The sequence below is a fragment of the Balaenoptera ricei genome, chromosome 13 (genome assembly GCF_028023285.1).
Source record: "Balaenoptera ricei isolate mBalRic1 chromosome 13, mBalRic1.hap2, whole genome shotgun sequence".
Taxonomy (NCBI): Eukaryota; Metazoa; Chordata; class Mammalia; order Artiodactyla; family Balaenopteridae; genus Balaenoptera; species Balaenoptera ricei.
In genome coordinates this window covers 49,205,018-49,217,692 of record NC_082651.1, presented here as the reverse complement: position 1 = coordinate 49,217,692, position 12,675 = coordinate 49,205,018, and the positions used below count along the sequence as shown (strand labels likewise).

At 57.1% G+C, this 12,675-nt stretch overlaps 2 protein-coding genes across 6 annotated transcripts in view; both read left to right on the top strand.

The window, feature by feature from the left end:
- The window catches only part of EHBP1 (EH domain binding protein 1), a 339,673-nt gene extending 337,134 nt beyond the window's left edge, over positions 1-2,539 (top strand). For 3 of the 4 annotated variants that reach the window (XM_059943245.1, XM_059943243.1, XM_059943244.1), the window contains 2 exons: positions 1,174-1,288; positions 1,506-2,538. In XM_059943245.1, coding sequence (XP_059799228.1) covers positions 1,174-1,288; positions 1,506-1,596 — 206 coding nt within the window. In that variant the 3' untranslated portion in view covers positions 1,597-2,538. Of the gene's footprint in view, positions 1-1,173; positions 1,289-1,505 lie in introns of all 4 variants that reach the window. The other variant, XM_059943246.1, reaches the window with a different exon arrangement.
- A 6,518-nt stretch (positions 2,540-9,057) lies between these two features.
- OTX1 (orthodenticle homeobox 1) lies at positions 9,058-12,409 on the top strand. Of its 2 annotated transcripts, XM_059942829.1 has the most exons (5): positions 9,058-9,154; positions 10,131-10,282; positions 11,591-11,741; positions 11,835-11,916; positions 11,947-12,409. In XM_059942829.1, exons 1-5 carry the CDS (start codon positions 9,058-9,060, stop codon positions 12,407-12,409), a joined length of 945 nt encoding a protein of 314 aa, XP_059798812.1. The 2 variants fall into 2 exon arrangements, with proteins under 2 accessions (XP_059798812.1, XP_059798811.1); XM_059942828.1 differs by having other exon boundaries at positions 11,591-12,409.
- The last annotated feature ends 266 nt before the right edge of the window (positions 12,410-12,675 follow it).

Below are 12,675 nucleotides of genomic sequence, written 5' to 3'. Positions count from 1 at the left end.
GAGAGAAGAGAGAAACCAGAAAGGATTGCACTCCTCTCTGTTTTTTGGAAAGTGCATTTGCTGGGGGAGGGGGCTACATGAGTCAGTGGCCAGGGTATTTTTTTTTTTTAAGCTGGTGTCCTGTTTCCCTCTAGGTCCTCATTTGTTCGGCTATCTGCCTCATCATCTACTTCTTCTTTTCATTGTTTACCTTCCTAATGAGGGAGGCGGGGTAGACTGGGGGTTGATTGACAGCTACAAGCCCTTACAGTCTGGCCAGAGAGCAGTTGGCTTTGGTTTCAAAAGTGCTTTAAATGTTCGATTTGGTCCTGTTTTTATTAAACGAAACTGCTGCTCATCTTAAGGAAATTATCAGACCAGCAATGATTAGGAAATATATTATTGGGGCCTAAAACCTTCAAAAAACTGCCCCTTCCCATGGAAGGAGCACTGCCCATCGGATTTTCCAACCGGGGTTTCAAAAAGAAGTATGTAATTTTTCCTTTGCAAAAGTGCTTTGATTTGAAACCACGCAGCAAACCTCTCCAAAAGAAAACTGGCTGTGATGCGATCGAGAGCTGCAGTGTAATGTTGCAGAGCAAATTTATTTTTTACTTCAAAGAAAAATGCTAATTAGCCGATTCACTACTTTTAAAGTTATTGTGAAGCATATGGCGCCCAGTGTGAGATACATCCAACTGCTAAAATAGAGCGAAGAGGAAATTAGCGAAGAATGGGCTGTATGGGGTGAGCATGGGGGTGGGGGAGGAGGATAGGTTCTCAGGCAGATTCTCTAGCCTTTTCAGGGTGATTTTATCGCCCGTCTCTGCTTCCCGCCTCCTCATTCACCCACATTCCCCCCTCACCGCTCGGGCCGACCTCTTCTGGGCCTCCAGCTCTCCCTCCCCCACTTTGGCTGACATCAGGTGCGCACCTCCGCTGGCCACCGGCGCACACCTGGTCTCTTGCAGGTTCCAGCCCAGCCCGTAGCCGTCTCCATCTACGGAAAATACTTAGAAAGTAGGGTTTTAGGGGCGAAATCCTCACCACGACGGCCAAACTCTCCGTGAAACACTAGCTAGTGGCTCTGTAATATGGTTTGCAGAGAAATAAAAGGGGACTGGAAAAGGCGGGAAGGGGAGGGCAGGGTGGGGTGGGGGACCGGGTGGGTAAGGAGCCTCCCGTCCCCTGCAGACTGGCAGAAGACCGAGGCCCAGAAGCGACGCGAGCAGCTCCTGCTGGATGAGCTGGTGGCCCTAGTGGACAAGCGCGACGCGCTCGTCAGGGACCTGGACGCGCAGGAGAAGCAGTAAGTGGGCGGTGGGGTCGGGGTCGAGGCTCTGCCGCCTGCTGAGGGGCCGAGAAGTTTTCGGAAAGTTCAGTCCAGAGGTCCCGGGTGGGCCGGGGCAGCCTCCTGCTGGCCCCGCGAACCCCGTTCCCTCTGGGGCTCGGAATGCGGGGCGAGAGGAGAGTGCCGCTCTGCGCTCCAAGAAGAAAAATAATTTGGTTTCCTGTTTGACTTCCAGGGCCGAAGAAGAAGACGAGCATTTGGAGCGAACTCTGGAGCAAAACAAAGGCAAGATGGCCAAGAAAGAAGAGAAATGTGTTCTTCAATAGAAGCCAGACCAGAATCTTGACCAACATTTTATTAGTCTTGGGTCCCCAGACCAGAAAAAGTCATTCTCGTTGTTGATTTAAAACTTTTAACATTTTGTTTGGCTGGATTGTCCTTCTTTACCACTACCACCACCTCTTTTCCTCCCTTTTTTCCAGACAATGTACAGAACTCCGAAATAGCTTTGTTTAAGGATTGTGTGTGTGTGTGAGTTAATCATTTCCTTGAAATCATGTAAAATAGATTGCACAGACATCTTGTGAGTGATTGGTATTAGGAGTGTTCAAGAAACTGTTCAAATAAGAAAGAAAAGAAAACTCTTCCCTCATTATTTTCCCTCATTTTTTGATGGAGGAAAATTTTAAAACATTTTTGTTGTTGTTATTGTTAATAGCATAATGAGGGGTGGGAGGGGGCTTAAGAGGGAGGGATAAGGAAAATGTCATGAATGATTTTTTTCCAGTCCTGCCATATGTAACACTGAGTCTGTGACCTAAATTTTATAGTTAGATCATCTTCAATTTACTTATTAAACTGTGTTCTATTTACCAGTGGGATTTTCTGCAGTTGTTTTGCGTTTCACTATGAAGATAATAGGGTACTTCTCTGCTTTCTTCGGAGGATGGCCCTTTAACGTAGCCTGAAACAAGTCCTGTGATTTGAAGTGAGCTGTAAGGATGGGACTAATTGACATGCATCACTTTACAAAGACAGTCTTATCATTTGAGAATGCGCCATCTTTTTCTCTGGATAATTATTTATTACATCTAGCTTGGTTCCTACATTTTGTTGGGTCTCAAAATTGGCTCAAGAATGGTGTTAATATTTATTCTGTATTGATAAAAGTCTGTCTTGCCATTATGAGTAAATCCTCCAATTAATATTTTCTTCTCTAGCATAGCACTGTCATTTTTTTTGTGAAAATGGTTATCTGTTTATTTATTACAATACTGAGTCATATATAAATTTTCAATAAAAGCAGAAACTTTCTTACCTTAAACACTGCTGCTACTTCTTTGCAATGAAAACTTGAGGAGAAGTTTTTGTATTCATAAGACTTTTCATGTGGAAAAATGGTCCTCTTGAATGCAGGGCAGGATACTGGGCTGTATTTGGAGCTGAATAAGTTTACACCACCCCAGAGGGGCCCTGCTGACACACGAATGTGAATTGAAAAGCAGTTAGTCGTATTTTCTTAAGCAGTGTAAACTATCATCTTTTAGAGGGTCATCTCTTAACGATTTGAGGAAATTTGTGATTCCACAGCACTGAAAAAAATGTAATTTTCCATTGTTATAATTTTGCACTCATATGAGGAAGAACTATGACTTCTGATAACCGGCAAGACTGTAGATGCCGAAGTGAAAGGAAGAGGGTTATTGTTGGAGGGGAGGAGGAGGGTAAGTGTGTGCAGGTGTGTGTGTATGAGATGAGGGAAAGGGAACTTTCAACCAGAAGTTCTCAGCTACAGAAAAAACTGGCGATTTTATGGTAGTTTCCATCACTCCTCTACAGAGGTGTCTTGAAACAAAGAAAGCTCGTTCAACAAGTCTGGAGACAGAGAAAACAGTCCACTAGCATTTATACGTTAGCCTAGATCATACATACATATATACACATATACATATATGTACATATACAGACAAATATTTATACCAACACACACACAAATTCCTTTTGAAAACTGTGCAGCCGCCAGTCTTTCAAAATGATAAAACCTTACTACCGTAGACTTTCTTCACGACAAGGATTTTAAGAAGTTATTGAAAAGTTATCAGAACTAAATGAAATCGGGTATTTGCCCTCTTTATTAGAGCAGGAGAGCAGAGGGAGCTACCGCTCCCTGGGGGAAGCTCTCAGAACCCGGCCCTAACCCCAGGGAAACCGGCAGACGAAAACCATCAGCCCGGAGCAGCCTGGGGCTTGGGTGACCGGCGGCACCCACTCCATTTACGCAGGATTCGGATTCGGGGAACCTTCCCTCTCGCGGAGCCTCGCAGAGAGGCGGCTCCCCCAAGCCGCTCGCGACCTGCCAAGTGACAGTCCTTCGCTAGCCCCAGATTTGCTGCCCGTCTCCCTGCCCCTCCTGCCTCAGTCCTGAGCCTCGCGGGGTTTCCATTGGGCTGCTCTGCGGCGCCCGCACGCCCCGCAGCGGCGGCGGAGCGCGGCCCCCGGGGACCATCGGGGTCAGGCCCGCGGCGAGGGCGCCGCATCCGGATTTCGTCGCGTGGTGCCCAGAGGCTGCCTTCCGGGCGCAGGCGCGAGCCCAGCACGCCTAGAGGCCGGCAATCCGAAAGCCCGCGCGGCGGCAAAAGAAGCTGTGGGCCCGGGGGTCGCCGAGGAGGAGGAGTGTTGGCAGCGGGCTGGCTTGGGCACAGCCCGCGGGCCGGTGCAGAACTTCCGCCCCTGGCCAGGATCCCAGGGCCCCGGAGCCAAACCCCTCCCCCTGCCCCGAGTGTCCTCCAGAGTCTGGCCCGGCCTCGAGGTCACCTGGATGCTAAAGCCAGGGCCCAGCTCCCACGCCCCCTCCCCGGCCCGGGGCCCTCGAGCTGAGTCCACAGGCCCTCACCGGGCGAGGCCCCCTCTTCCCCTCCCTGAGCTGCGGCCGTTGCTGGAACGGTCGAGGCTTCTGGCCCAGCGTCTCCCACCTGGATATTTGCCTAGCAGCGGCCGCCTCAGTCCTTTACGCCACATACAAGAAACTTTCATCTCAGTCTCCCCCGTCTCCACTCTCCTCCCTCTCCCCTCTTCTCTCTTTTTCTTCTCTTAATCCCGGGGTTTTATGGGTTGAGCATTAAAAAAATTCGCCTGCAATTTGGGATTAGATAAATACTCTCATTAGGGGGGAAAAAAATCGTGCTACTTGATACCTCCCAACTTCCCCGAGACCGCGGCAGCATCTGGAACCGAGAGCGCCCGGCTCCCGCTTGGCGGGCCCTGGGGACCGCCTGAGCACATTCCAGCGCGCACTGCCGCCCCACCTCGCCGCGCCGGACCTCGGCCGAGCGCCGCAGCTGCAGGCCAAACGGGGCCGGAAGGAGGCAGGAGTGCGAGAGTTTGCGGGACTGGGACAGGGCACGCACCCAGGCCTGGGAGGGCAAACCCAGGCACACAGCGCGCAGGCCCCGGCCGGGGTAGCGCCGGGCTAGGGACGCAGTGCCGCCGAAGCTCACCCCACGGCGCCGGCATACCCTTCCCCATCACACTAGTGCGCTCCAGCCCGCGTCTTTCCCCAGAACCGAAAGCGGGGGTGTATTTCGTTTTTTTCCTTAAATCTCTGCACATTTCGGGGGCTCGGAGTCCTGGGCCTCGCGGACTATTCCCCGCGGGGGCCTGCGCGAGCCAAAGGTGTGTCCCCGCTCGGGTCAGCGCTGCGCTCTGCGCAGTTTCTTTTCCTGTTAAGTCTTTTTCTTGTTCATGTTTTTCCTTTTCTCCCGTTCTTTTATTGTTTTCTCTCTCTCTTTCTCTCCCTTTTGTGAATGGGCCGCGGTGTCTTTGTTCTGGAGAGAAGCGCCCGTGTCGCCGACTTTTGTGAACCAGAGAAGGATCTTGTAAAACCTTTTCTCCTTCATACTTCCCCACTCCCACCCCTCCTCTTTTGCCCCTTTGATTAGATGTTCCCTCATCGTCAAAAAAAAAAAAAAATGTAATTTCGTTAGTCTGGCGGCCACTTTCTTTGAACATTAGCTCGCTTTCAGCTCCAACTTCAATTAGAAGGAGTTGATTTTGAGAGATCAACAAAAGGACCGACCAAAGCCTTATTAAAGGTCCTAAGAAGATCTCCCGGGTTCTTTGAGAAGCAGTTAAGGAAACAGTGTGCCCTCCATCATATTCTGTTACCGTATTTTATTCGGACTCCAAAGGAAAGTGTCGCTTGGGGGAGGGGGAAGCACTTTGAAGAGCGGCGGCCGCGGCCCCTTTTCACTCAGCGGGCTCCCCCTTCCTTCTCCTCCACCTCCTCGCCCCGCGCCTGGTCCGCTCTCGGTGCCCGACCCTGCGGCCCCGCAGCGCCCGCGCTCCCCACCGCGAAGCGCCCGGTGGCTCCTTGACTCGCCCTCACACTTACTCCTGTTCAAACTTTTCACTCCGCCTGTTGAGGTGGAGGGGAGGGGGGATTAGGAAGAAGCGGTAGGAATTCCTCGAAAGGGAGTAAAGTGCCTAATATTCAGGAGGAGGTGCCATTTAAAAGAATTGCCTTACTCAGTGTTGGGGCGAAAACACTTTTTTTTTTTTCTCTCGCTTTGACAAGTCCACCCAGGTAGACGTGTTTGAGAAGTTTGTTCGATTAGGAAATGGGCTTCGCCAGTACGAACGATCCGGGGAGATCGCTTCAAGGAGGCTCCTGCGGCATGTGGGAAAGAAATTGAGGGCAGGGGTCTGTGGCCACGTTTTCCACCAAATTGTCCCTTGTAAAAGGAGAACGGGAAGGAGACAGTGTGCAAGAGAAAGTTTCCTATCCAAACCTTTGGATTCAGAAGTAGAGCGTGTGTGTAAGGGAGAGGGGACTCTGGGCTCCAACATTTCAAAAGAAGCGTTTAGGATTTTCAAACACCTTTCGTGGGGACTGGGAACCCCAGCAGACGCCGAAGAGCAGGTAAGTGGCCGTGCCTCCCCTGCGGGTGCTGCTTGCGGGCGCGGGAGTCCTGAGGCGCCGAGGCGGGATCTGCGCACTGGGAGCTGCTCCCGCGCTCGGCAAAGTAGCCTGTGCCAGCACGAGCCGCCCGCGGCGTCCCTCTGCGGGTGGTGGCGCGGTGAATGAAGACGCTGGGGCCCGCGGCGCTGGGAGAGGGGCCGGGGGCCCGCTCCCCTCCAGCCCGCGGCTCCCGGGTCCTCGCGCCCACCGGGCCGCCGAGCTGGGTGGCGCGCGGGAGAGCGAGAGAACCGGTTCTCCAGCACCTCGCCTCCTTCTGCCACTCCCTCCAGGGCGCCAAAAGGGCGAGAGAAGGGCGGGGAGCCCCGGGGCGGCCTCGGGACCGGCGTCCCCCTCCACGGCATGGGCTCCCGCGCCGCGCTCGTCTTCCTCGCGTCGCTCTGCGCCGCGTTTGCCGCCAGTCGAGCCCCGGAGTTAGCGCGCGACCGGGGCGGGGCGGGGCGGGCGGGCGGTGAGGGCGGGGTGCAGGGGGCGGGGGAGGGCGGGGGTGCGCGGAGGTAACCCCCGGCTCGTGCTGCCATTGCCCGGCTCCCTGTCACTCAGCCCGCGCGGGGCCAGGGATTGGCAGCCTAGCCCGGTTACGCACTCACCTCGCGTTCACATACCCGGGGAGGGCATTAGAAAGGTGATCAATCTTCATCAGGCTACATTTCCAATCACCTAAACAACCCGGCCAGACAAGCCACTCCGACAAGGTAAATCGCTTGATTTATTTAGTTTGCGAAGTGCCTCTGCGGAGCTTCCCCAGCCCCCACCGCCTCCACGCTGCACGGAGTGCCACGGCAACCTCGAGCCACCTCCCAGCTCTGCCCCTCTCACCCCCACCCTCCTCCTTGCGGCCCCTCGGCGCGGTCCCGGGCGAGGCAGTGTCTCGGGAGCGTGTAGGGCTTTGCAAACAAAGTGTGTGTGTGCAATAAAGTGAAACCTGGAGGGACACGCACAAAGCCACTGGAAAGAAAGAGAATGGGAGGAGGGAAGTTGGGGAAAGAAAGAAATCTGGGGGTCCTGGACCAACCGCCCAACCCGGCGGGTAATTCCTGTGCTGCTCTGTTTTGCAGGTTGGCTGCCCGGAAGGTCTGTGTGAGGGTGCGAGGTAGATGGTGAGCGGCCCCGGCAGCTGAGGGCAGGTAAGGAGAAAGCCGGGAGCCGCCCGGGACTCTGGGAATGCGTCGGTTGCTCTTGCCTCCCCGTCCTCAAACGGGTCCCCGCTTCCCAGGTCCCCGGCACGTGGGCGGGGCTGGGGGGCGACCTGGCTCCCCTCTTGCTGCGCTGAGGACCCCGGATCTCTGCTGCGGCCCCGCGCCCCTCCCCCGCCTCCTCCGAAGTAACCGAGCTGAAGTGCTAAGTTTGAAGAAAGTCTTTGAAAACTCACGCAGCAGCCTAGAAGAGTCGCCGCGGCTGAGTCCCATTCTCCTTCGGCCCCAGAGCCCAGGCTCTTTCCCTTCTGTCGCCTTCCCTGCAAACTAGGTTCTCCCGGCCCAGGTCCCATGGGGACGGGAGCGGGAGGCTTCTTTAGCTGTAACTTCTTTCTTTCCCTAAACTCTCTAGCCCGGGTCCCAGGTCTGCTTTGAGTTCCTTGAAGCGGGGTAAAGCGACAGGTCCTCTGGGGTCTCAGGTCCCACACCCCCAGCGCCACTTCCTGACTCCTGATTGTAGCGCCGCAGTTTTGGGGCAGCTGGGGAAGCCAGGCGTCGACCTTCCAGCCCGGGTCAGAGCGAGCTACGCCTCAGAGGCCTAGTTCTCTAGTCTCGATCGGGTCCTGCGGCCGCGGGTTCAGCTAGTAGGATAGGCGGGGAGCGCACCGGACCTGCTGCACTCAGGCCTCCCAAATCCGCCAGACCCTTGGGGCGCTGGGCAGGTCACCTTTCAACCCCAGCCGGGACCCCATTGTCCGCAGCCAGGACCGGCTTGCGTTGACGAAAAACGGCCTGCGGCTGTGGCGAGGCGCCGGTGACCTCGGGCGGCGTCTTAGAACCGCCACCTGTACAGTGACGCTTTCTGGTCGCCTCTGCGGGACCTGGGCTCGAAACTGTGGTCGAGGTGTGGGTGGGATTCCGGGTAAGCAGTCTTTCAGCGGCTGGGCACAGAGAAGTCAACTGGAAGGGCGGCTGTCGGCTCTAGGGCCGGGACCCAGCCGGGGAGACTTTGGCAGGTCGCACTCTCCCAGGTGGGCAATGCATCCCGGAGAGGCTCAGGTGCCGCTAGCCCTCCGCAGTGCCTCACCTGGGCTCTCCGGAATCTACCTGTGCGTCCCACTTTCAAAAACGTTTGAAACAAAACGAAACAACGCCTCATGCTCTGGGTCTCCTGCCGCCTGGGGGCCGAGCAAATGTTTTCTTGTGCAGTGTGAGGCCCGTTCCCACCCGACCAGAATTTTGCCTAGTCTTGGGACCTAGCAGACTCTGCGGTTCAGGCTCTGACCTCCCAAGCTGGGCCCTGATTTTAACCTCTCCTCACTCCTAGTGTCGCCCTATGAGTGTCTGGCCCATTCCAAGCCCGAAAAGAGGTGATCATGATCCAGCTATTTTACTTTTCAAAGAAGCTGTGGTCTTTGGGCTAAGGCCTTACAGAGCCGAGTTGACCGCCCTGTACAGTTCCATAACCGGCGTCCCCTCCGCATCCTGTGACTCCTTGCCTCGGACAAGACCAGGCAGCCGTGATGGCTCGGAATGACGGTTTCCGTGTGTCTCATGTCTCCATAGGCCGGGCCCCCAGACGCAACAGAGCTTGAAGGACTGCGCAGTGGGAGCCCCGCACTGCGCCCGGCCCCGGCCCCCTGGATCCTTCGGGGCGCCTCCACCCAGCTGTTAGCATGATGTCTTACCTCAAACAACCCCCATACGGCATGAACGGGCTGGGCCTAGCCGGGCCGGCTATGGACCTCCTACACCCCTCCGTGGGCTATCCGGGTGAGCACCGGCCCCCGCCCCCGGCCCCTGCAAATCTTGGGGATCCCAAGCCTCTCGGGTTTAAGCACAAACTTTGTCGTGGATCGGCCCAGGGAACCGGTTGCCTAGTCTGCTTATGGTGCAGGGCACGCTGCAGGCTCGCAGGGCAGAATCGCGGGTCGGTGAGGACGGCCGGGGCGGCGAAAACTTGAGACGTGAGCCTTCCTTGCCTGGCCACACCGGCACCTTGTCTCCTGTTGTGCTCCCACTGCCAGCACAGGGCGCATTTACCCACGGATTCGATTTCTCATGGGTGGTGTGTGTGTGTGTGTGTGTGTGTGTGAGAGAGAGAGAGAGAGAGAGAGAGAGAGAGAGAGAGAGAGAGGATCTATGCCTTTCCCCCCAACATTGAACGAGGAATATGGACACTCGCTAGGCCCTTAGAGGAAGGGCCCAGCTTGCCTTATGCAAAGCGACTGGCTGAGCTGAGGAGGGGGGATTCTCCCTCCCTAATTAAACTGTCCTCTAGACGGGTGGCCTGCACCAACTTTTGCACTGTTGATGTGGAAGACTTGAGCCGAATCCTGGCTGTCTTTCCTAGGTTCCACTCTTTCACCCCCATTTTTTCCCTCGGAAAGTGTTTTCCAGGACGTGCTTCTGCACACCCCTTCCCCACCTTCCAGCCAGGGAGAGTGTTGGGAGGGGGGAAGTGAAGGAAGAAAGATTGCATAACTCCTCTTCCTTTCTTAACCTCTGAGAGGCAGGGAAGGGGGCAGCCCTGGAGTGTCAGAGACACTGGCTCCCAGTCGCTCACACATGCAGTTTCTCCCACCTGTGGCTGTCAGGCTCGGCCTCCCTGGGGAGTTGTTTTTTTGCTCGGAGCTCGGCTTTCTTTTGCAACGGCCTGGTTCAGGGCCTGCCAGGGGCCGGTCCGCGTCCTCTAGCGCTAGTCCGCGTGGCCACCACTGACCCGACGCGCCCCCGCGTTTCCCCTCAGCCACCCCGCGGAAGCAGCGACGGGAGCGCACCACCTTTACGCGCTCTCAGCTGGACGTGCTCGAGGCGCTCTTCGCCAAGACTCGCTACCCTGACATCTTCATGCGCGAGGAGGTGGCGCTCAAGATCAACCTGCCAGAGTCCAGAGTCCAGGTGCGCGCGCTCGCGGGACTTAAGGGTCGGGGGTGGGGTGCTGGGGCTGGTTGGAGAGGGCCTGGGAAGGGGGGTCTGGTGTGGGGGCGGGCTTACAGGCTGGGTAGCCCCTCTCAGCCCCTCTCAGACTCCCCCTAGCGCTGGGCCGGGCCTGGCAGAGGGGCCAAAGTTAGAGGAGCTAGCTTAGAGCCCTGGATTCCGCCCTTGGCCCCGGGGCGCCTTTGCTATCCAAAGTCCTTTTTAGGATTGCCGGAGGACAAGCTAGGCTCCCGAAGGTAACGTGCCCTGAGAGCCCGACACTTGCCCCTGCCTCTTTGGCCGCCCCAGGACTTGGCAGTTTCCTTCCGGGTCCTGAATTCTTCCTCCGCCCTTGCCTTGTATCCCGGGGATCCTGGAAATGGAAGAGTGGGGCTTGGCCAGAGCCTGGTGCCCTGTCTGGGAGTGCGCCCCACGGGTGGCGCCAGTTTGATTAGACATTTCCTTTGCCCGGAGAGGATGCTGAACGCAAAACCTGGCTACCAGCTTTGCTGTTTCTGTTTTTGCGATGAAAGGGACCCGAGGGACCCGAAAATACTGTTCGGATTATAACTCAGAACTCTCCTCAAAGGCCTTTTATCTTGCCTTTTTCCCCCCAGAGGCTCGAGAGAACAGGAATGCCATGTCTTGTACCGGGGCCTTCCAAGAGGAGTGAGAACTTTATGACTGTCCCATTTGGTTCCCCACTTGGAACCAAGAAGTCCAACGAAATTCTGCCCAGGCTTCCTTCCCTAGTCCCCCGAGTACTGCCTCTGTTCAGCCTCCTGGCCTTGCTCCTGCTCCCATCCAAATTCTCGCCCTGCCCAGCACCAGACCTGCAGGGGCGGAGGGGCTCCAGCCTCAAACTCGGGGACTGTCCCCCACTCCGCGGCCTGCTCTGTGCCTCTCCGCAGTTTACTGAGCTCTATTCATAGAAGACAGGGCCTCCAAACATACATAGGTCTGTTGGGAAGCAGCCAACAGCATCAGTTTAGAGATGGCTGAACTTCTGGCTGGACAGACACAAATGTTCCGCCCTCCGGCAGAGTTGCGCTGGGCGTGGGGGGGGAGTGCACATCCCTACTCTGCCAGAGGAGGGTCTTTGAGCAGAAGGATGGGGGAGGGTGGAGGCTCGCAGGGAATGCAGGGTCTGGCCGGGTCGGAGATGGGGAGGGGAGGAGGTGTCGATAGGAGAGGGATGCGGATCCTAGGCCGGGTGTTGGTCCAAGGGGCGGGGGAGTGCCAAGCTCTACTCTCCCCCTGACACGCTCTCCCCCACCCGGCCCGCTGCAGGTCTGGTTTAAGAACCGCCGCGCCAAATGCCGCCAGCAGCAGCAGAGCGGGAGCGGGACGAAGAGCCGCCCAGCCAAGAAGAAGTCGTCCCCGGTGCGGGAGAGCTCGGGCTCCGAAAGCAGCGGCCAGTTCACGCCGCCCGCTGTGTCCAGTTCCGCCTCGTCCTCCAGCTCCGCATCGAGCGCCTCTGCCAACCCGGCGGCTGCAGCGGCTGCAGGCCTGGGCGGGAACCCGGCGGTGGCAGTCCCGTCGTCGTTGAGTACGCCGGCTGCCTCGTCCATCTGGAGTCCGGCTTCCATCTCGCCCGGCTCAGCGCCCGCTTCCGTGTCGGTGCCCGAGCCTTTGGCCGCGCCTAGCAACGCATCGTGTATGCAGCGCTCGGTAGCCGCAGGCGCCGCCTCTGCCGCAGCCTCCTATCCCATGTCCTACGGCCAGGGCGGCAGCTATGGCCAGGGCTACCCCGCGCCCTCCTCTTCCTACTTTGGCGGCGTGGACTGCAGCTCATATCTAGCGCCCATGCACTCGCACCACCACCCGCACCAGCTCAGCCCTATGGCACCCTCCTCCATGGCGAGCCACCATCACCACCATCCCCACGCGCACCACCCGTTGAGCCAGTCCTCAGGCCACCACCACCACCATCACCACCACCATCACCAGGGCTACGGCGGCTCGGGGCTCGCCTTCAACTCTGCCGACTGCTTGGATTACAAGGAGCCTGGCGCCGCCGCCGCTTCCTCCGCTTGGAAACTCAACTTCAACTCGCCTGACTGTCTGGACTATAAGGACCAAGCCTCATGGAGGTTTCAGGTCTTGTGAGCCCAGGAGTGGGAGGAAGAGAAGAAGAAACGCAACTACCTGCGCCCTCCGTGGTCCCCGTCCAGTTGTTGCTGCTGCTGCTGCTGCACTGCCCGCCTTTGCCTCGGCTTTTCCAGACCCGAAATTTCATGCTCCCAAAAGATGCCCATTGCTGCACTGCCGCCCTCATCTTTGTGCCACTTGCTTGGGGGATGTGCAAACCCTGCCCACCCCTTGGATGAGGGGAGCGGTGCTTCGGCTTGGCCCACAAGTTCTATACGGGAGAG

Excerpts from the sequence above, each read along its gene's own strand:
- OTX1 (XM_059942828.1), top strand. The coding sequence starts at position 9,058 with ATGATGTCTTACCTCAAACAACCCCCATACGGCATGAACGGGCTGGGC. Across the intron at positions 9,155-10,130 it reads CCCCTCCGTGGGCTATCCGG|CCACCCCGCGGAAGCAGCGA; the intron begins GTGAGCACCGGC and ends GTTTCCCCTCAG. Across the intron at positions 10,283-11,590 it reads TGCCAGAGTCCAGAGTCCAG|GTCTGGTTTAAGAACCGCCG; the intron begins GTGCGCGCGCTC and ends GGCCCGCTGCAG.